This window comes from Falco naumanni, chromosome 10, assembly GCF_017639655.2.
Source record: "Falco naumanni isolate bFalNau1 chromosome 10, bFalNau1.pat, whole genome shotgun sequence".
Classification (NCBI taxonomy): domain Eukaryota; kingdom Metazoa; phylum Chordata; class Aves; order Falconiformes; family Falconidae; genus Falco; species Falco naumanni.
This window is the reverse complement of record NC_054063.1, coordinates 17,457,104-17,481,183: the sequence shown is the minus strand read 5'-3', so window position 1 is coordinate 17,481,183 and position 24,080 is coordinate 17,457,104. Positions and strand designations below refer to the sequence as shown.

At 36.8% G+C, this 24,080-nt stretch overlaps 1 protein-coding gene across 16 annotated transcripts in view; it reads right to left on the bottom strand.

Annotated features, from left to right (window-relative positions):
* PPFIA1 (PTPRF interacting protein alpha 1) overlaps window positions 1-24,080 on the bottom strand; it is a 72,154-nt gene that overhangs the window by 5,565 nt on the left and 42,509 nt on the right. For 4 of the 16 annotated variants that reach the window (XM_040608073.1, XM_040608074.1, XM_040608075.1 and 1 more), the window contains 18 exons: window positions 23,069-23,148; window positions 22,678-22,810; window positions 22,162-22,164; window positions 21,831-22,054; window positions 21,199-21,433; window positions 18,176-18,205; window positions 17,245-17,396; window positions 16,301-16,473; window positions 15,406-15,499; window positions 13,097-13,108; window positions 8,306-8,387; window positions 7,982-8,182; window positions 7,087-7,149; window positions 6,531-6,557; window positions 4,553-4,728; window positions 4,364-4,461; window positions 2,410-2,585; window positions 1,779-1,847 (listed from right to left, as the gene is read on the bottom strand). In XM_040608073.1, coding sequence (XP_040464007.1) covers window positions 1,779-1,847; window positions 2,410-2,585; window positions 4,364-4,461; window positions 4,553-4,728; window positions 6,531-6,557; window positions 7,087-7,149; window positions 7,982-8,182; window positions 8,306-8,387; window positions 13,097-13,108; window positions 15,406-15,499; window positions 16,301-16,473; window positions 17,245-17,396; window positions 18,176-18,205; window positions 21,199-21,433; window positions 21,831-22,054; window positions 22,162-22,164; window positions 22,678-22,810; window positions 23,069-23,148 — 2,028 coding nt within the window. The remainder of the gene's footprint in view (window positions 1-1,778; window positions 1,848-2,409; window positions 2,586-4,363; window positions 4,462-4,552; window positions 4,729-6,530; window positions 6,558-7,086; window positions 7,150-7,981; window positions 8,183-8,305; window positions 8,388-13,096; window positions 13,109-15,405; window positions 15,500-16,300; window positions 16,474-17,244; window positions 17,397-18,175; window positions 18,206-21,198; window positions 21,434-21,830; window positions 22,055-22,161; window positions 22,165-22,677; window positions 22,811-23,068; window positions 23,149-24,080) is intronic. The other 12 variants (XM_040608080.1, XM_040608086.1, XM_040608077.1 and 9 more) reach the window with 12 other exon arrangements.

Genomic DNA, 24,080 nt, shown 5'->3' with positions numbered 1-24,080 from the left:
TGTACTTCAGATGTTTGTACTTCATGATTTGCAGTAATTCCTAGGTGTCACATCACTCATTCTTAAGGGATATGAGGAGTGGAGCAGATCATAAAAGCTGCTTTGGGAACACTGATATATAGAGGCTTAATTTGAACAATTGCTTTTAACCTTCAATTTGTCTTACAGGAATGATGATACAGCTATTGCACTTTCTCATGCTACAAGTTACAGGAAGAGATAGTGAGGGGTGGGGGAAAAAAAAACGTGTAATGAATACCATATTGCCATGCAGTGTTTTGCTTAAGCACTTGGGTAAACTTAACTTGCAATTACTCAAGTACATTTCCCCCCTCATTAAGATATCTGAATCTTTGAAGTAATATTCCACTTCAGAAATACAATACTGCATTTACTACACACAACAGTCCAAGTCCCGCTTCCAAAAATGTCTTTTGCAGTGAAGGTATCGTGCCAATTGCAAATACACCCATCAGGCATCTCCATTTGCCATCTTTAGCTTTAGAAACAGTTCAATTCTTTGAATGACATTTTACTTACAATTTATCCCCTTTTTAAAATTAGGAGACAAATGTGTACATTATTTGAAGGGATCTTTGTGATCAAACTGCCCTGTGCTGCTAGAACAGAGCAAACATCTGCTCCCTCAACTCTCCTTCTCTTGCAGTTTGGAATCACTAAGGAGAAAGACCTTAGAAAACTATCAAGCTGCTTTCTGATGATGTTATTAAAACCTTAGCAGAGGTGTATATTGAGAACAGAGCTGTCAGAATGTGCCAGAAAAGGGCTGCAATGAGTCCATAAGGCAAAACATGAACACAAAACCCAGTCAAGGTCTGTCACAGCAGCATCCTTCCTCAGCGTACGGGTGTATGCTTCACCTCACCGATCCAACAGCAGTTCAAGCCAGCACTTTCACCCCTCCCCTGCCCTCTTCCTCATACGAACGCAAATGTTTCTGAGAGATCATGGACTGGTTCCCTGATCTGGTTAGCCACCTTAGGGATTTGCCACTTTAGTCTCATTCTGAACCAGTTCCAGCCATGTAAACTCCCATTAGGACCAAAGAGGCGGCAGCACAGAGTTAGGGCTGTCCTGGGGAAGGAACACCAGCTTGAAACTGGTGTTACAGCATAGAGCAACTTAAAAAGTTAAAGATGTAATACTCTCTCCTTTATGCTATGGGTTCAAGGGTCTACAAAGTAAAGTCTCACATCTAGTTTGTGTAGAGTTTTATAGTCATTACATTTAAATTAGGTTTATATCCTGTTAAGATCACAGGCTGCCCAACAGAAATTACTTTAATGTGTAAGCATACCTGGTGGTCATCCATATCGGTATTAATGGATATTAACACCCCAAGCTTTCTTGAAAAACACTTGAAACTATTCAAAATACTGCTTGTTAGGACAAAGGTTTGAAATGTGCTTTCTCTATTACAGCTCGTTCATCTGCAACACTGGTCACTAATTTTCCCATGTTTGAGATTTTTTAGAAAAAAAAAGATTCAGTCCAAAGTGCTGCTATTATATAGTAACCACACAAGCTGCAAAAGACAAATTTGCAAATCATGTTAATACTTTCACATTCAAAGTCACCTTACTTAACTGCACAAAACCTGCCATATTCAGAAACTCTTGAAGACTAAGAATTTCAAGTTAAGATTTCTGTCACTATTCTGTCAATACCTTAAAAAAGTTTAAGATAAATTCTTTGGCTTAACAGTTCTGATAAAGTTCTCAGGACCATAAAATGAGTCAACAGCTCAAGCAACTTACTTCATCAAGTCTTCTATCAGTGCCCATAGCAAGAAGGTTATTAAATTCCCTCTCCAGAACAGCACGAGCCTGAAAATAGTATGAAAGAAATGGAAATTCCAGATTAGTGATTAGTAACCTAGAGTAATTTTTAGAATTTAATATAACCCAAGTTTTTCAATACTTCTTATCAGATTAATAAACATGCTTAGTACTTGAAAAATTACAATTTAATTCGTAACATTAAAAATTTAAGGAAGACTTAACAGCTCTCCCTCCTCTTAGTTGTGACATGAAAGTTCACAATTTCTGACTCAAACTGATTCCAGAATAAAAACCAGCAAACAACAAAAATGATGAGTTTTACACTAATGTTGTGAAGCACGGCTATGAGGAAAATATTCAAACAGTATTTTTTTTCAAGCAAATTTATCAACCAGAATTGTTAGTAACAGTAAGAAAATAGTAAGAAAGGCATAGTTCTATGTTTTTCTTTTATAGGATAATGGACAACTTTTCATTTCTGATGTTTTCAGAGCTGGGAATAGAGAGACATGCACTTACTTAAGAAAAGAAACACTCAGTTCCATTTTTAACCTTTCTAGAGGGAAGAAAAATCCTATCGACCATAAAGCAACTACTTCTTGCTTACCTGTGTGTTTTGAGTGGGTATTTGTAATAAGAGAGCTAATGCATTGTAATCAAATGATTCATCTAAGGCCACAAGTGCACCATGAACGCCGCTCTCTATAAGGTTATTCGCATATTCTTTAAGACCAATGGACACTACCCAATGGATCATTCTTTCATTGCTCCAGACAAGGACATCTATGGAGAAAAAACCAAGTTGCCCTAGTTAGAACAACACAACTTTTCTGAATAAAAAACCCACAGTCCTTTCTTCATCTGTATGCTTGTGTTAAGGTTGATTTTCACATATACAGAATTCATGATAAATGATGTTAAATAACAAAATTCCTTGAGGGCTACTATTTAACATTTAGGTTGTGATCTAATCTGCCCCGCCTTTTTGGTGTGCATGAAATACTCTGAATCAGCAAGAAGACTTCATGCTTCAACTCCACCACTCAGTGTTAGATCCTTTCCATACAGTAGTTTTCCTTGCACCCAGAAGGAATAGTCCTCGCTCAATCACTACAGTCACAGCTATGAGACAAGTCCAGCTGGGCATAGCGTTGATGCAGATGGGGAACACAGGATCTGCTATTTTACACAGCTACTTAGGGGCCTGAACATCACCCAAAACAGATTAAATATTTTGGGGAAAAAATTTACTACTCAAAAAAACCACAAAACCACAAAAAACTTATAACAGTTTCTCATATACCTCCTACTGAATGTAAACAGAAAAGACTTATTATTGTTTAAAGCTTTATTATTTGTTTTATAATCTTAGCTATCTTTAAGTTCTGAAGGTGCTCAATTTAGTAACACAGGCTTACATTCAGCTTGTGTATGCATACTACTACACTCTTCCACAATCATAAATTTGAAGTGGAAAGTAAACATATTATAAAGTTTACTGGAAGGCACTTCATACTGTAGCAGTTCAACAATCAATACGCTCTCCTCTTCAAATTTTTTCAAGGAAAACATCACAAAGCAGCATTTACATGTTCAGCCCAAATATCAAAACAAAAACTATGTTCTCACAAGTAAGTTTTTCTACACTACTCAGGAATGTCTATACCAATGGAACTGTTACAATGATTCACAGCATGCTTCTGGCTTGTGTCAGCTAGCATTCTTCCCAAACAATTCCCACAAGGAATTTAAAAGTTACATGTTCCAAGCAGCAATACCCCATAGGCAAGAGATGCTGCCATACCATTTAGGAGGCTAAAGAAAGGCCTGCCAGCCACAACACAGACCTGTTTCATGCCAGTTCATTCCCAGGAGTTAACACTTTCGCAGGCACAATTAGTAGAATAACCACCAAAATGTACCAACACTTTAAAAGGAAAGGGGAAGAGCAGGCACAGAGCTTTCTAAGCAAACTGTGTACAAGGTAACCCTAAAATGTTAGTCTAAAACATCAGAAAAGACTTCTGGTATTAGACAGGGACAAAAATTCTATGGGAAGTCTTGGAAAATACTGTGAATCCCCACACTGCTTTTTGTTCTTCCTCCTCTCTTGTTCAATGATCACCATGAATCTGGAAGATATAAACACCTAAGTCACCTGCATATTTTTTTTTATAAAGTGCTGGGTAATAAAATTACCAGGCACTAACAACAATAAAATCACATAGATGCAAAGTTACTGGGTCAGAACAGGAAAAAAAGAAAAAAAAAACAAACAAAAAAACCAAATGCTTTTTTAAAACTGTCATCCTCCTAACACATTTAGTTTTGTTTCAAACTTCAGAGCAGTAATAGTTTCAAGAATGCCTGCATTTGCAGCACATCTCTACATGAGCAAATGATTTAATGATGTGTTTCATGATTCACTGTTTGGGGCCTGCATCCAGACGCATCTCCTGTATTTAACACTTGGTATTTTATAAATAATTTTAAAGTAAATTTTCAAGGCAGATCAGTGAAAACACATTAGAATCAGACTGAGGTCAAGACATTGCACTAACCCTTAATTTCATTCTGGCTTTCTTCTCTTTTTCTTTCAAGTTCTTTTCGATCATAATTCAGTCTTCGTAGGCACATAATTCCACACTGAAAACTGTTTCTGTTTAGAAAAAAAAAAAATTAGAAAAAAAACATTTTGAGGTAACAGAAACATTCACTATAAGTTAGGTCTCCAACCTAAATCTATTCACCTGTGAAAGCTGTCCACCATTTTTAGCTGCCCACGCAGATCTTTTTTAGTTAAATGATCCAGCATTCGAGCATCGACAAGACATTCCATGAAATAGCTGCGATACTGAGGAAGCCCCAGACTAGGGAGCCATTCATTGCCAATCCACTCGTGATTCATATCGCCATATGCTAGCGTCTGTTTTTAAAAGATTAAGGAAAAAGTTTATTAAAATGAGAAATGAGACCAGTTTTTTAGACATGTTTTGAAGAAAAGTAAAACAATGCTTATTTAATTCTTAGCCTATAAAGATAAGCAAATTCAAATATTGAACACTACATTTATGTTTTCTGAAGAAGTCATCCTCCTGAAGAAAAGCAAGTTCAGATCTTCAGATCAGCAAGTAAAACTGCCTTAAATTATTTCACATTGAAGAATATGAAAAAATATGCAAAAGCTAATAAAAATTAAAAATCTATACAGTTTTGGTAGCAAGAGCCGTAGAATTTATTTTTGTTAAGATGTCGAAAATACTGTGTCTCTTGAAAATTGGGAGGAATCTTATTTTTCACGCAACCATACATACAAGATATTAAAAAACAAACAAACAACAAAAAAAAAAAACAACACACAACCAACCTGCAGGGGGGGTTTAATACACCTAACCATGTTAGAAACTGATAAAACCCCACTTGGAAGAACAAGCAATTCTAAATGTTGGTCCTTATCTTAAGAGAGAGAAAAAAAAAAAAAAAAAAAAAGGTGGGGGGGTGGGGGTGGAGGGGAGAGAAAAAAGGAAAAAAAGACTTCTCACTGCATTTTTGACCTGCAAATCACCAGGCGCTTTTTTTTTTTATGTGAAAACTGAAGAGTTTCTAACTATGCACCTAAGCATTCCTTGAGCAACAAAAACCAGCAGCTTTTTTTTTCAAAAATGAAAGGTAATAATTCATTTTTACTGTACAATTAAAAGTCACAAGCTTTATTTCTCCTCTAGAGGAAGCATCTTACAGAAAAGAGAAAGGCCACACTGAAATGCATTTCTTCAAGCCATCGCTAGGTAGCAGACTGGAAGAGCATGCTACTCTTGTAACAGGGAGGCAAGTATGATTGTCATCATTGACAATCTGCAAATGAGCATCTGAGAGCCAGTTAATGGGACTTAAACGGGTTTAAGCTGGAGGGCAGCCAAGCAAGAGAGTATACTGTCCCAAGATATGGGTCACAGGCAAATCCCCAGTTTTGTTTATATCCCTGTATAAAACACTCAACTGTATCAATGCCTGAAAATACAATTAGGATTTGTCACCACTTTACGGGAAAACAATTAATCAAGAAGGATTACAGAATTAGTGCACAGAAATCTACTTAACCATCTAGGCTCAGTATGTCTTGTGGCACACCTGGGAGGGTGGCTGGATTGAACAGGGCCTTTCTGCACTGATCAGAGATTCTTGTTGGACTTCTGGCTTCCTAGAGAACCATCCCCCCACCAAAACATTCTATGCTTTGTTATGAAATTATTTCAAAATCTGATCTAGCACATTCAATGCATAGCATAAACCGATACTCAAAAAAAAAAAAAAACCCAACCCAAAAAGAGTAACTTTCCACTACATTTTGGTGATTCATAAGCTAGAAGTAAGTCTTTTGAAAGCTAATGATAACAAAGGCTTCTGAATATTTCCTCCTCCTAACAGCCCTACCTAATATTAAAAATCCTTACGAATAACATTTTTTTGTTATGTACTACGTAACAAAGTATTTTACAAATTTTCAATGATGAACCACTAGTTCTTGGAAGCCTTAGAACATGAAAATATTTAAATCACCTAAATATAAAAGTATGTATTACACAGAGATAGGCCTGTAGTTTCCCCCTCGACCAATCCCCAAGCCACAAGAGTCACATAAACTATAAAGGAAAACCAGATTCTTTAATGCTCTAAATTATTTTCACAGTTTACATATAGTCTATAATATTACATAAAGTTTCCAACCTGAGCCCAGCTTCCCTCCTCATCTTCCTGTTACGTGGTTAGAAAAGCAAAAGAACACACATATGTATTAGTATTTAAGTTTAGTAAGGAGATCAAAGTTAAAAGGCGCACTGCAAGACTAAGTCTACTGCATACCAAAAACATCTAGAAAAAACAAGCATCATGCATTGTAAAAAAATACACAAGGCACTCATTTTCATGTGACAGGCTGTATACCTCATCTATTGATTAAGATTTCTGGAAAGAAAAAATTTCTGCACAAGTAATTCAAATTGCCTATTAGTTAATCAAATCAGAGCTCCATTCTACAAATTAGAAAGAGTTTCGTTTACAATCTTATCAGTGTTGATTTCCCACCCCCCCACCCCCTTCTGGAAAAAAAAATTATCAAGATGCAGGTTACAAGGTTAATAATTAGAAGCAGCAATGATCCAGAATTTTAATGCATTAATTTAGAAAAAAGAAAAAAAAAAAAGACCAAATGGCACTTGATTCAAATGTTCAAAAAGTGGGAAAAGCACTCTAAGGAACAGAAGTGGCAACACTGTAAACTAACCGTTTGTTGTGTGGCTGTAAGATTTTCCATTTCTTCATGTGTTACCCAGACATTTCCCGTGGTCTAATATGACCCCACAGGGAACCAATCCCATCCAGTGAAAGGAAAGCAGTAACAAAGAGGAAAGGTTGCAGAACATATAAGCAATCGGTACATGTAAGGAGCAGGCATGGGCAAAAGCAATGGTTTCTAAGGTCTTAAGTACAGGTACATCTACTGGAAGTAATGGCATGGAATAAAAGCCTATTAACATGGATCACTTTTCTTCAAAGATATTAACAAAATTGAATGTGATAAATAGCTTACACTGATGTAATTAATGGGCAAACACTTGACTCTGCTCTAATCTGAAAAAATACATTTGTAGTCTAGTATGTAATCCCAGGAATCTCAGAAATAGCTTTAGATTGCAGAGCAGGCTCACATACGAAAGGAAATTCACACTAACTTTAAGTGCCTAGAATCATACTATAGTACAGAGAAACAGGTGGACTCCTAGTGTTTTAGTCTAAACCGTTATTTGGAGTTAATGGCCTTATACATGGATTAAAAGAGCCTCCAACTACTTTACAAGTTTCTGTATGCAGATGTATACTTCACCTGTATCATAAATTCTTCTGAGGCCAAAAGATGAGGCAAATAATAACATTTTGGATTACATACTTACACTAATTTAACTTCTCTTTCCCTTGAGAAAGAAAATGTAGTTTTTCCTTCATTTAATTTCCATGAAAGGAAGAAACACCCTATATTTAAATAATGTGTTCTTCTACAATTTAATGTTTCCAGAAATTCTTATTTGAAATTCAAGTCCTTTCAGTTACATGTTTACAGCAGAATTTTTGGAAATTCTGATGGTTCTAAGAGATGTTTAATGCTGGATCACTTTCCTTACCGTCCTTGAGGTGGGAGGGGCAGATGGACTTGTTAGTGACATGATTTCTTGAATGGCCAGCCTCAGCTTCAGTCTGTGCAGAGGATTACTAATCCCAATTTCACGCTGTATTTCTGTATCAGACAAGGCCGACATGATAGCACCGCTTTTCACATTTGCTCGGCAAGCAGCCACATACCAGGCTGGCATCCCAACCCACAGCTGAAACACAAAAAAGGAAGTAAGCAGGATCTGGAAAACACTCCCGGCTCCAAAGCCTTAAAATCTTCAGAAGTCTGTAAGTTGAGGGTTTTATCTTTTATTTATTTTGGAGGGACCACTTACCTCCAACCACACAACTACAGTAGGCCCATCCCACTGTGCAAAAGGCAAACCTTGTCTTCTGGCTTCCTCCAGCAACTCATGCCTACAATTGTAGAAAGAGTTATTAATAACTAAGAGAAACCAGTTATAACTAGATGTTATAATTTAAACACTGCATTCAATTTACTATCTCAGTTCCAATCGTTAGCTTTCTTCCTTTCTCAGCCTTGTATGATACACCCACTAAGGCAGCCACAGCACACGTGATATAAGCTGAACTGGATAGGACATTTCAGAGTGGCAGAGATGCTGGATCTTGCCTTTCAGAAATTTGTGCCTGAAACTGCTACTGACACTCTAACCAACACTGCCAACACAAACTGGAGAGGTCAGACTTATTTGTCAGTCAGATTCTCAATCGCTGCAATTTTCTGTTCAGCAAATGAGACTGAACCAAAGCAGTCATTTGTCAAGGTGCAGATCTGAAACCTGTGGAAATCTATGAGTATATCAGATACCCATGCCATCGCAATGGTACTGTCCATCAGGCTGTCAAGGCTGAAAATGGGGACAGTAACCATTTAATTGGTGAATTTCAGTCTGCAATAGCGAGCCTGTCAGAATTTCAGGCACAGCTTCAGACAACCATTGTATTCAGAGACCCACGCTTTGGCAGTTATATTCTGAAAGGCAGTGTACTGAAACTCAGCTTTCATCTCCTATGATGACACAACTTCCTTTGTTATTCTGAAACAGAAAAGACTGAAGTTTAATATTGACAATTCAGCTTACAGAAACAATGGAAGCCCACAAGATCCCTATAAATAGCTGCCAAAAATGTTTGATAAACCGAGACACAAAAACGAGTGCTGTGGGTATAAGCATGCCATATTGCCCAGATACATCTGTCTGAAAAAATAGATAAGGTCTGATAAAAGCATATTTAAGCTGCCTTCGAAAGCTAGTTGCATACGATTAAGTTGCCACTCACTCTCCTCAGAAGTTTAGAAAAAACAAATACACCTGATTGGGGAGTTTTTACTGGTTTATGCTTTTTATTCATGCCTCCAAGTATAGAATTAAGGTGAACAGCAATACTACAAATTCAAGATTCTATGTCATGTATTTATCCTTTTCTCACAATTTAGAATCATAGAATCATTTAGGTTGGAAAAGACCTTTGAGATCAACAAGTCCAACCATTAATGTAGCACTACCAACTCCATCACTAAACCATGTCCCCAAGCACCACATCTAACATGCTTTTTCAACGCCCCCAGGGATGGTGACCGCACCAGCTCCCAGGGCAGCCTGTCCCAGTGCCTGACCACCCTCCCAGTGAAGACATTTTCCCCAACATCCAATATAAACCTCCCCTGGCATAACTTGAGGCCATTTCCTCTTGTTCTATCCTTTATCTGGGAGAAGAGATCAACCTCCCCTGCCAGGCAGCTGTAAAGAGCCATCAGGTCCTCCCTGAGCCCCCTCTTCTCCAGGCTGAGCACCTCCAGCTCCCCCCACCACCCCCCATCAGCCTTGTGCCCCAGCCCCCTGCCTGGTGCTGGACATGCTCCAGCCCCTCTACATCCCACTTGCAGTGAGGGGCTCAGAGCTGAACCCAGGATTCAAGGTGTGGCCTCCCTGCCTTCATAACTGTATTGTTGAACAGATCTAAGATGATAAAATATTTAAAAGTTACAGATATTAAAAAAACTATCACACAAGACATCTTGAGAAGGGGTTACTGACTGACTAGTAGCTTTCTTTGCTACTAGTGCGAAACAGATATGCAGTACTCAGCTCTTTGAGACACAGCAGCATACTTAGGATCCTCACGTTATATTGGTGAATAACTAGCTATAAAAAAAATAATCAACGAAGTAATAAATATACTAGCAACTGTTTTATCAACACATAGTACTTCTCCACCTGCATGTCAATAAATTCCTATCACTCTAGAAGAACCTCCCAATACTTTAACCTAAATAAAAGCGCTGCCCAGGAACAACAAAAGGGGAGGAAGGAAGGAACTGCCAGATTACTGGGTACAAATAATCACTCTAATGTACCCATTCCAGGGTATAACGATTAATGTGGAAACAGTGTTCAGCAGTTAGCAGCTCTGTAGTTAGATTTCACTGACAAAGATACTATTGTAAAAGCTAATTCATATTTGTACGGTTCAGAAAGATATATCTATTTCTAAATTATGAATAAGGGATCAGGTATTTTCCTGCTACTGTAGAACATATGACATTAATCTCACAAATCACTAGCCTGGAACACATTCAGTTTTGCTTCACTTTGTTGTTTAAAGATTAAAAAATAGGAAAAATAAATTAATGAGATACTATAAAATAGTGCTTGGTAAGAACAGAATAAAATGCTTAATACTGTATTTGCCAGAAAGGAATACAATGGTTTTTTCCAAGTAGTTTAACTTCAGAATTGGTGTCTTTGTCTCCATCTTTCTGTTTGGTGCTTGTGATAACACGACCATGCAGTGAGGGAGGCCCACCAGTGATGAAAGAGCACAGACATGCCCAAAGCAGCCTCAGGTTTCACTGGGATGACCCCACGAGCGTGCAATCACTGCCTCTCCCCAGCTTATAGAGCTGCTTGGGGTTTTGTATGGAGTTTTGAGAACTGTAGTGTAATTTCTGGTAGTTTTATAAGTCTCTCTGTGTAGTTCAGGTTAACCATCGTTTCGAGAAGAGTAGTACAGGGAATGTACCAAAAGCATAAGGATAGGTCATGATGCGAACTTGAAACTCATGGTGGTATTGCAGGCAGAAAGCAATTGTATGGCTGGAAGGGTTACATGATGGAGACAAACATGTAGACATAGAAACAAACAAACCAAAAAATGCTTATAAGATAACTTTATGCAGAAATTATTCAATGGATCCAAAGAGGAACGCATTCATGAAGTGGAAAATTAATTGCGGAATTTGTTCACACGCAAGAAGAAATAGAAAACTTGCTTGTGTTGAAAATCATTAAGCTGAAAGTTCAAAACAGCACAGGCACAAAACATTTCATAGGAAGAATTCAACAGCAACTGCTGCTTCATCTGCAAATGATGCTTCAGTGGATTTTTCCTACAGTGGAGAACTTTGTTTTTCCAACAATTCCCTTCCAACTTCACCAAGATACTTGCTGCATTCCAGCAATACATGACCAGATTATGTAAAGGTCGCAACTGACACACCAGTTTCATTTCGCAGGCCATCAATTATGCCATTTTAAGACGTGGGGGCAAAATCCAGCCTCATATCTTTGCAAGATAAAAAGAATATTGCAATAGTGTTAGCAATGTTAACAGATGGTATAAAGCTGGCACTGGGAAGTGCGAAAGAAAGTCAAAGGAGTAGCTGACGACTGGAATAACTCTTAGGTGACAAAACCAAGGGATAGTCGTCTACAGACTTATTATTGGCTGAACGTCACTTGGAATGGGAGACCAAATGTGCTGCTCAAGAGGAGAACACTTGATAGACACATTCAAAAAGCTTCTAAGACCAGCTGTGGAGAACAAACAAATCATGGTCATGCGGGACAAGAAATTACGTCAAAACTCCAGGTGCTTGATGTAGTAGTACACAAGGCCTTTTAAAGACCATTTGAAGTATTTGTATTTAGAATGGCTCTTGGCAGGCAAGCATACATAACTCCACAAGGAAAACAAAGCAGCCCAGAGCAAAGTCATTTCATCACTGGATTAAGACTGCATGGGAATGGATAAATCCAGAACTTGTAGCCAAAGTGGAATGCTATATTCCAGACTTCTTGGATGGAACTGAAGGCCTGTGCTCCCAGGTAAGAAGTGATAGGACAAGAGGAAATGGCCTCAAGTTGCACCAGGGGAGGTTTAGGTTGTGTATTAGGAACAATTGCTTCACCAAAGGGGTTATCAAGGATTGCAACAGGCTGCCCAGGGAAGTGTCTGAGTCGCGGTCTCTGGAGGTATTTAAAAGATGTGTGTATGCAGCACTCAGGGACATGGTTTAGTGTGGGCTTGGCAATGCTAGGTTACTGGCTGGGCTCTGTGATCTTAAAGGTCTTTTTCAACCTAAAAGATTCTATGATTCCATTAACTGGTATGGAAGAAGTTCGGAGCAGCAAAACCACTGTAGTGTGGTGGAGAAGAACGAGCAAAGTGTTATAACTGAAAGGCAACAGCAGCAAAACATGAGATGAAAACTTCAGGCAAAGCATCAGTGGAAAGTTAATAGCCTTGTTATATTTTGATTTCAGGTACGCAATTAACTTTGTGTGTATAACTTTTTTTAAGGAGAGTTAAATTTAGGGTTGCCTTCCTTTTTGATTAATACAGTATTAAATTTGCTGTGGTGTACACACAAAAACACAAATATAGTTGTGGCAAAAACTGTCAATAGTACAGCTCACAAAGATGATGAACAACATGAACAAAACACTAACAGATTTAGTAAACAGAGCAACAGTTTTACAGAAATACATCTACCTTGGACATGAATTGCCACAAGTATTTACTATGGCTAAAGAACTTTCAAAAGCCAAATTACAAAACTAATTCCATCTAAGCAGGCTTTAATATTTCCATTATAAACACTCACACCATGCAAATTAAGACAAGACACTGAACTAGATTTCACACAACTAGATGACACTGGATTTATTTCAGCAACACATTTTCACAATAAATTCTTTCAAATCTAGTATCTCCTCTCAGAATTAGACTGAGTTAGAGCTTTTAATATATTGCTAAAAAATCCAAATGTGATTTATCATACTTTCACAACAATCCTAATAAAATAAAAATAAACTTACCCTGATTTTGCACTACCACATCAAATGGTAAACAAAAGGAAAATAAAACAATGAAGGAAAAATATAAAACTAGGATTAAACTGAACTCAAATGCATACAAAACCAGACAAATAAGGTATACTGTAATTCAATTCTGTAACTATAAATAGGTTTTGTTAGTGAAGACATTGAATTTTGCCCTCAGCCTGTTTGTGTGCATGCATGCAGAAATCAGAAACATAAGCAAGCAAATAGGGATTAGAGACAGCTATAAATAGAAGCAGTTGTCATTGTTCCAAGCATTCAGGTAACTGGAATTCTTTTTGCTGAATACAAGATTTTATAAGTGAACAGTCAGCCTCAAGGATTTGTTTTAACACCATCCTCCTCCACTATCAAAATGAAAAGCAATTCAAGGCAGCTTTACCACTTTCTTTTTGATAATGAGCATCTCAAGAAGGCAGCAAGGCATCTGATACTTTGTGATAATATTGCTTCCTATGTTCAGAATACCTGTCAGGATTCCGAAACAGCTGGATTAAAGTACCTTGCTGGGATTTTTAAAATGGCAGATTTGCTTCTCATGTAAATTCAAGAGTCCTGCTACTGCTCTCTGCAGTAAGAGTAATGAACCTAAACATTATAATACCTATTTTCATCAACAGTCTTGTTTCATACCCACTTTCACTAAAATATCCGAATCATAGGTACTTTCCTGTGAATAAGTACGTACCCATGTTTAATAGCTAGGCAAGCCAACTTCAAACTAAAAGTTTTCATTTGTTTAATATAGACACTTGCCTTTTAAGCAACCAACAGGAATACTTTAAGTAATACCAGTAAATTTGACAAGCAGAATGTTTACCAAAAAAAGTCATGATTTATCTGCAGCTGCATTCTTTTGCATTTATTAAAGCAAGACAGTATAGATTGTTTTACTCTAGAATGAAATTTGTTGCTGGTATTCAGAAAGATCTATATTGTTCAAAGAACAGGCCTACCACTATTTAGATATGGCCAGACTAAAACTATTTATTCAACCAAGATGTGGTATGGCTTTAAAGCTCTGGAGAAAAGGGAAAATACCAGATCATAATAATGTATGATTGCCTTCAGTCTAACAGTCTGAAGAAAAACAGCTGAGCATTCTGTTATACAAACAAAACCACATTCCATTCTGACTTTTCAAACTAACACACTGCTGGTTTTCATTAGCAGTCACCAGGCATTTATTCTTATTTGTTAATAGAACTTAGGTACTGCAAGAAATCTCTTGCAAAGAGAAAATTTGCACACTTTCAACATTCGCTATTCTGTCTTCAGAAGGCAAGTAAAAAAGCAAGACTTTTCTGATCTTGGTCAGCTTTTTTGACACAGAGTAGACAGCTGAACAGAACAGAAGCAACAAAACTTTAAGGTATATAGCTCAAACTTCGGGTGGAAAAATGCAAAGAATGTCTGGTCTTACACAGATTTGAGTGTGTCCTGTATTACCGTATAAGCATTAAGTCAAGATTTCTACTAGTAGCAATATCTATTTTTCACCTATTATTATAGACTTTGCTTCATCTCTTAAGTCTGGGAACAACAAAGCATGTGATAGATATTCAGAAGCTGAACAGTAAACTACAGATTTTCTTGGACACACTGAAAAAATTCTCATGACTAGGAAAAGGTAGCTACATATCTAAAAGGCCACAAAAAATGGGAATAGTCACAATTTATAAAAAAAAGAGAAAATCAGAGTAGTATGGTGCAATGAAAAAAAAAAAGGTTTCAGCTGCTGAAACGTATGAGAGCAAATGTCAAGACAACTTCAAACAGAAGCGAAAAAATTAGTGACTGCAGCAGCAGTTAGCAGCTGCAACACAAAAGGAGTCCCCAGCTAGAAAGGAACCAGCAAATGCATACAAAAGGATGCCTGCACAGAACATCTCTTGCTTTCACTCTGTCCACTCTTTTACACTCTGGAGCAAGTAGCAACCAAAAGCAACTTTGGGGAAATCTTCCAAATGGATTAAACCCAAAGCAGGTATCAAATATAACACATTTGGGGGAAGGTTTGATAAGACTCCACTTTTATCTTCAGGTTTGTTTATTACAGCATTTCAACAATAAGTTTTCAGCACTGAAATTCTTTTCAAACTTACCACAACCTACGCTACTGTTGATGTTCTGGAAAAAACAATTTAAAAAAATATTCTACAGAGGCTTATTAGCCATAGCACATACAAGGCAAAAACACCTGAAAACAAAACAAAAAGAGAAAACAAAACATTTTTAAACACAGCCATTCCTTAACAACAGATTAAAAATATTTGATAACTTACTTTTTCTGCATTTTCCTGTTTTTTTCTGCCTGACCTCCAAGCTTGCTGAGACCTAATGCATCCTGAGAGGAACTATCTGCTTCTGCCATGCCAACTACAAAAGAAAAATACAGAAAACACAACAAACAAAAAACCAGTCTTATCTTGTCTGGTTTGGCCAGCTGTAACTCAAAAATCACTACTGCTTTTCCCAAACAAATTGTAATATTACTGATCAGAAATGTACAAAGCCAAACCTCCAAGCAGATCTATCACTCCATTTCCTAGTTGAATACATATCCATCAAAATGGTGTACAAAAATAGGAAAATCAGATTGGTATGGACTAAAATATGTGCTGCCTAAATAAAGCCAGCTGGAATCACACTGAGAATCTCATTTCAGCCACCTGTAATATGAATTCTCAGTGTTCCCATACCACTTATGGTTGGTGTCAACTTCAAGGATGCTGCTTTATGCAAAGAATTACACAAAAGACAAAGGTCACTGTAGCATTTGCTAAGCCAGCTGGGTTCATTTCAAGGGAGGTTCCTTTGGGTACAAAGTGAAGACATGACTGTTGATGTCAATACTAACAAAAGCCTCTTTCACTTCCAAAGAACAGTTGAAATTTTTGCTTCACAAAACAAGCCATAACAGTTCAATAAGGTTCAACAACCTGGCTGTGGAAGACTAAAAGATAACAATATACCCAACTAGCTGATCCTGAATCCTACACTAATAAAAGGAACTACTGGAAGATTCAGTGTCACTAGTTCCAAAATTACTGTGTACATCAGCACCAAAATAATCCAGTCAAATATGCACATACTGATACATACATCATTAATATTCAGTATTCTGTACCCTGCTCTCTCACTGTGCAAAAAGAAACCCAAGATAAAAAACAAACCAACCTTGCCCTAATGTTTCTTTGCCTGTTTGTCCAGGTCGTCCCTTTTCTTTCTTGCCAAACAAGCGGCCAATAGAGGATTTGATGCCCTTCTTCTTGGGGGCTTTATGAAGGGAATCTTGGCTACTGTTACTGCTACTAGGATTACTTGTTTGACCATCTTGCGAGCCTGTTGAACTTTACAAGAAAAGGAGTCAAAGGAGTGCATGTACAACACATTCACTAGCATAACAAAGTGAGAAACAAGTTCAGGTTTCTGTGCAAGTTAATGAAAGCTCAGTAACTCTATAATGACATCTAATTTCAGCTTTTAATGAGTCATGAAAAGAAATGTATCTACTAAAACACATGTCATTAAATAAACAGTGGAAACAACTAAATCATGCAAGAAAGGAAGTGATAATATTTATACACTATAGCATGGAACTACAAAGCAATTCTTAATTTTTTAAGAAAGGAAAGTGTTTAAAGTACAAATCAGAGAGGCCAAAGTTGACAACACAAGTTCCTGAACAAATTAAGGCAGATAACAAAACCTTGAAATACTTGAGTGGAATCCATCCAGATACTTAGGCACTTTGAAAAGAACTTTTTTCAATTAAAATGATGGCAGTTTGCAACTTACTTCGAAATGCAGACCTAGATTCCAACCTATGAAAGAAGACTGGAATTGTACATCTTTAATTTCCTAAACATGAAGTAAACAATGTAGGCCTTGAGTACCAGAAGAATTCTTCACGTCAAGCTATCCCTGCTCATTAACAAAATATGCATTATTTTTTTATGTAATAATCACCTATTTATGTGTTCATACTCTTTACTTTTGCGAAACACTTCAATACCTAGATTAAAATCCTCCAGACTGAACAGCTTTGCAGTTTCAGGATTTTATTCTGATGAGCTGAAATACTAAGTTAAGGTAGGTCTGACCTATTCACAGCTACTTACTTTCTAATGTCCCTGATATCTTCATGGCTCACTGTATGCAAAGCTCCTTTTTGGACTCTGTCCAAACGCAAAGATCGAGGTGAAGAAGGTGGTGATGTCTCACATTTTATTGTGGTTTTGTCATCTCGTACCTCTTCTCTAGAAGCTGGAGACTAACAGAATATGAATGAAAACTTGAGGGGTTAGCTGGAAATGCCAAAGCATGAATGCAATATCAACGCTACTAAATACTGAAAAGAAAAATCAATTATTTCAGTGTTAAAGGATTACTCTTGCCCTTACCATCTGCAGTTGCCTATTTTCTGTTTGACCTCTGAGTTTTCTGTTACCTTTAGTGACAAACTATTAAATTTCAGTCTTAGCTAGTAAAATGTGCAAGCAGCACTCATCTTTCATTCATTCATTCACAGAGCAAAGAACTACAGTAATGTCTTCAGCACCATAAAACTAATATACCTAATTTAAGTTTAAGCAAGCGCAAAGACAGAAAACCAAAGAGTCCTGTGAAAAGAAGGCATCTTGATTCTCACTGTTATGTGTTTAGATAATCATTAGCGAGATTACCCATTCTATGAAGTCAGTTTCTACATACCTGTGGGTATGGCCTACCTCAAAGTTTGAGTAACAGAAAATGACTAATTTTTGTGTGCACTAACAGACCTTTAAAATTCAGTATTGTTTCACAAAGATTGCAGAATAGTGGTTACAAACAAAGTGACACAACAGTCCCCCCATGCCAGCAAAAAAACCAACCCACACTTATGTTAAAATTATAAGCTATTTTATATGTAATATAAAGGGCATATAATCTTGCTTTGTTACAGAGTTACCCTGCAAATGCTTTCTTTTATGTTCCTGTAATCCATTAATGAGTTTGGGGACAGGGAAGGAGATGAAAGGCCATGCCAGTAAACAAACTAAAGATTTTTACCTTTCTACGGTGTTTCCTTAAATCACTAGGCTGACAGATGCATGAAAAGAAAAGAAATTTGGGAAAGCTGTATTTATTTTAAACTATACCACAGACTGAAACAACTAGCACAGACAAAACATATTAGGGAGAATATAAATAACAATTCTAGCAATGGCACAGAGAAAGATACGGAGTATGAGGCACTCTTCAAATCACAGATTACTTAAATGTATCCCTGAAGAGGGGAAAAGTAAAAAAAAAAATAATAATATCAAGACTTATAGTTGGTTATCTACAAAATTATTGTCGATATTTGAATGTATTGGTACCATAGGCAAATTAGCAAACAAAACGTGTATTATCTTCAGCAAGAAAATCGGTAAAGTACATGGGGGTATAAGGTGTTGCTTTTAAAAAGGTGAGATTTCCAGTCAAGGACTTGCCTTGAACTATATAACCTACATGGTCACCATAGCAGGCTTAATACGTTGTCTGCACTAGTCCCTTCCCACACCTCTGTGATTTCTGCAGTTGTTTCCTACATAGCATAAAAAGCAGCCATGCTTTAATAACTGTGAAAGACTGAGTGAGTACCAACAATAGCTGATTTCTATACGGTAACAGTATTGCGTTCTTTTTACTAAGTTTAAAGTACTGAAATGTTTGAACAAGAGTCTACCACCAGGTTTTATTTTATCCTCTATCCACTCCAAAAGCCTTATCTCACTTCCTTGGTACTTCTCATCATCTCACTTCCTTGGTACTTCTCATCTCTGCCAGCACAAAAAGCAAGGCAGCAACCTTGAGTTACATAAATAAGTTATCAAATTATTCAGACCAATGCTGAGAAATTTTTAATTTAGATTTTTTTTAAATAGTTATCATTGCATTTGCAACAAATTGGTTCAAAAGGCTGTAACCAAAAATTAAGTCAGTCCCCTTTGACAATGGGGAGGAGACGGGAGAGGAATTTTGTGTTGTTTCCCTCCCACAAATGACAACCTTTAGTATTTTTTTATTTAGAATACATGCAAGCTATGCAGCATTATTATGTAAAGTTTTGTTCAATCTGACCATAGAGTACTATGTTAATAAATCATAAGTTCACAGAACCATGGAAGTTTGGGTTGGAAGGGACCTTTAAAGATCATCTAGTCCCTCCTCAAGTTCTTAGACAAAGAGCACCAGGCTCGTTTTACCCTTGCTGGATCTTTCATCTATTAAATCTGATAACCCATAAAAATAAGTACGTTTACCATATGGAATGAAATATGTCCACAAGAACTTTTCAAGACAGGTGTAGGTTGCACAATTTATCATGCTGATGCTTTTTAATTAATCATAATCGTAAGGGCTTTTCAGTTAACTGAACTGCCTAATACCCCTACTGCAGTTCACATTAAGCTAATTTGCCTTCATGATCATAAACCAATGCAACTTTCTATTAAAAAAAATTGCCTACAAGAACTCAGTCTAACAATTCATAATAGCCTTTCTCAAAGTTTCTAGAAAGCTCTTGTTCTGTAATTTTAGAAGTATAGCTTCTTGTTTTCAAACTTTCACAAAAGCTTTCACAAATCAGTTGCCAGGTACAAAAATATCAGACAAATGCAACTGCAAACAACAGATCAAGTGCCTTTGATTCACAGTTCTTACAATCTAAAGTGAGCTTAATTACAGGGGTTTTGTTCAATTACATTAGATTTTAATATTGCACATGTTTTTCTGATCTAGTTTTCATGAAAATAGCTACTGAAAATTGTATAAGGCTTTAAGAGAAGTACTTAGCTTAACTACTTATTACTGTGAAATATTAGAATATAAAGCACTCCACATTTTGAAACTTCTGTAAAAGAGGTGGCCTTGGCCCTGAATATATGGCTAGAGCTAGTATAATTAAAAAAAAAAAATCAAGAAAAGTAATTCCTTTTTATTAAAGAAAAAAAAAAGACAGAACTTTTGTTACATGTACACATTCATTATAAAAAGCCAAAGGAAGTTAGCCGAAATCCTTGCTCTTAAACACTCCTGTAAGAGAACTAAATGAGCCAAGTCTGTCATTTACAGTCCACTTGCTCTTACAGTGATGGATAGCATTCCTTGCCTACTCATTGGGATAGTATAGACATGATACAAGTACAGTAATCCAAGACAACAAGGTCTAGTAAGTATAGCATTGCACATACAACTATTAAGTGCAGTTCCCAAATGCATATGCAAATCTGGAGACAAGGTAATGTACACAGAACTGAATTAGAGAAGGAGCTTTTCCTGGAGAGTGCTTGCAAACAAATACCTGTATCCAAGATGCTCCTTAGTAAAAGGTTTAAGAAACTGTTAGGCTTGTTTAACATATATGTAAAAACACGAAAGTGGAAAACTTGCATCTTGTTTTTATAGGTAGGTTTACATGCATAAAGCAGCTCCTAAACTGATTAATTTTTCTAAGCAGTCATAGGACTGTCAAGAGAATGGATCCATCTTCCTCTACTCGCTGAGCTGCTAAGCCCAAGCTACTATTTCATCACCTACTAGATCTAACAGATACCTCTTTTACCTACCTGTCTTAATAGGCTAAAACAAGACACTAGCACTCACTAATATTAAAACAGTTGTGATACTTTTACAATCTTAAAGTTTAAAGCAATAGATGTAAAGCACTTTTTAGTTGAATATTTAGCAGAACAGTGGACTGCTAAAAATAAAGTTTAAAGCAGAGGGAGAAAGTGATTGCTGTACCAGGGGTTGAAAAGAAAACATTATTTCTTCTAGGAAGAGGAGTTGGAAGCAAGACCATAACAACAGAAGGAATACTTAGGCATGAGATGTTGACCAAATAATAGACTTGAGTTCTGAACGTTTTTCCTAATGATTATGACTGTATCTTACACTTTTTATAGAAGTTGAAAGGAAGCAGTAGAAAAACCTAGAGAAAGGAAAAATACAGCTGAGTAAGAAGGAGAGGAAGGGAAAAATCAGACAACCCATTTCCTAGAGAAAAAGAACACTCTTCTGAAAAACTGAAGTTAACGGTTACTTACCAGTGTCATAATACCTAGTCTGTCCACTTCTCGTGCTGGACTATGTGGAATCCGCCTTGGGGTGGAGCGGCCACTGCCAGGTGGGGAAGAACCAGCAAGTGAACCACTTGCATAGGGAGTGGGAATAGAGCTCATGGACCGGAATCGGCCATGGGCATCCAAACTTCCACTACCCACTCTGCTTTCAATCTCCTCTGCACGCTGCTCTGTGTTTTCCTTCTCTTCTTGGATAAGTCTAAAAGAAAAAAATTTTCAATGGAACATGACATTCAAACAAGTATCATATAAAGAGAATGGCTGACACTTTCATTAGAAAGAAGCAGTACTTATCAGACAAAACAGCACACTGGAAAAATCTAATCCAATCTGAAAAATAGCGGTCAACACTACTGCTGTTACCACCACACAAGGGTTTCTGTTAAACTAGTAATACACAGTCCGTTCCGTAACGGGACTAAAGACAAAGAACCTGAAAAGAGTACTTGGGCATAATCAAACCAGTTACTTCTGTCAATGCCCCTGCAAGGAAACTGAATGGGCAACCACCATTTTCCCAAGTAACCACAAAAAAAGGATTTCTGGTTTCACAGAAACTCATTTTTATCAAAACCTTAACAGCAGATAGACCATACCTAATCTCTTTGTTGATTGCATCCAACTGTTCTTGAAGCATCATGGCCAAAGTCTGAGCATCAGCCTGACCACTTGGTGACAGCAGATCAACTGAACTGAATATAGTTTCCCTATCATCCTCAACATCAGACACATCCACATCACTTTCAAATGCTTGTGCCACATTTGCCAATACACTTGCTTGCTGGGCTCGCTCCCAGTCCTGCTCGTTCAGAGTTTGAACCTAGAAGAATTAATAGAAAAAAAAATAATCCAAACTCAAATGGGGAAAATATGACTTTTCTACTGCTTTTCAAGATGTTTACAATAATTTTTAAAAAGCCCACTTACATGCTGAATGCATCCACCAAGACAGCAATGTTTTGAGAAAGGTAAAAAAAAAAGCTATGATGTAGAAAACTTCGCATCTTACAGTTAATTTAATTAAATTTTAAAATGGACAGCTCCATTGAATAAATGGAATCATCACCTATCTTGGCTATATACGCTATAAATTACAGTACAATTTTGCTATCAAATCCAGTAAGACTTTCAGAATCAGCTTTGTGTGATGAGAACTTAGGTGTCCTGATTGGGACTGAGACTTGCTTGCAGAACAGCAACGTTAAATTAGTGTATAAACACAACAGTAGGACTGTTTCAAATTATATTTTACAGGCTTATCATACTTAAACCAAATTGGAGTTCAAAATCATAATTTTGCAATTATTTGTTAACAATTAAAAATACTAGTAGCTGTGCATTAATTAGTAAAATTCTATAAACTCCTTGCAATAGGTTAGCCTCATTAATAATCTATTTTGTGGCCAAAGTTTTATTTTTATTTTAATTTCAGAGTTCTATTACCTTTGAAGGTTCATCTCTGAGAGCTGCCAAACGTCCTTTCTGGGGACGCCTTAACACTGATGAGGTGCCATAGGAGTCTGTGTGACTGTCAGCCACAGATGAAGATGTCATGGGGTATCTGAAATCTGGTCGGCTAGAACACAAAGAAACATTTTTTCCTTATGAAGGTAGGGGGTTGGAGGAAACAAACCAAAACAGCCACCAAAACGATTCCTCTTGTCCCACTAGCGCCGATTTTTTCTGTAAGCAATATAAAAACTGCTTTATATGCTCTAAAAACTGATACATTTTATAGCTATGACTGAAGTATTTTCAGTTATGATAGAAAAAAATTACATTTAGCAAATTTAAAGAAATTAGAAAAAACTGAACTAAAATTAAGTACTGGTACCTATGATGAAGTGATGTTGCTCTGAGTCTCACTTGGTCATTTTCAGCCCTTAATGCTTCAACATTTAATACAAGCTGATCCTGCAAAAATAAATAGATAAAATACATAATACACTTTAAAATAATCAGTGTCAAATACCGACTAATAAACTAACATTTAGTCTTTTGATCTCATTTCTGTGAAACTCAGAAATAGCAGATTGTAAAAAGTACCCTTCAATGACATAAAATCTAAAAATTTATTGCTATACACATTACAGCACCATCATGAAGGAGCATCTAAGAACACTATGGCCTCCCTACACTGTAACTCTAGGTGGTAATGACAATATATATTTTTAAAACAGTTACTAAATAAAATTCACATTTTATTAAATTCACTATAATGTAGTGATAATATTTAATAAGAAACAAGATCTTTCAAGCAACTGTGCACAAAAGGTTCTAAAAACACTCTCTTTTAACTTGGACATTTTTACATGCTCTAAAACTCAGAATTTCACAACAGAGAAATCCAATGAATGAGAAAACGAAAGGCTAATAAAAAGTGGCTGATGATGAACATCTGTGCCTTGTGTGAAAACTGCTGGCCTACATGTACAAAAATCCAAAGCACATTCTGCAAAATATTCTGAACGTGTTCTTCATTTTATTACAGAATCACAGCCTCTACAGTTTGGCCTAGCTACTTACTAGAATGATTTGGGGACATGCAGTACAACACCTATGATTTAATAAGCAATACCAAGTACCATTTCAGAACAGATAGTGTGATGACAAAATCAAGCGTCACTGCTTAAGGATGCAAAGAATTGAAAGGCCCCACCACTATTATTCAAGAGGGGAATTTGTCAGTTCCAGCACAAGCTAAACACCAGACCGCTGCTATTGCGACGGAGCAGCCAAATGTAATAAATATTTCTCTCCTTATAACCCAGTCTTAAAACTTAAAAAAAAAAAAAAAAAAAAAAAAATGTATCAGCTGAACACGTTTTTCATGATACCCAATGATA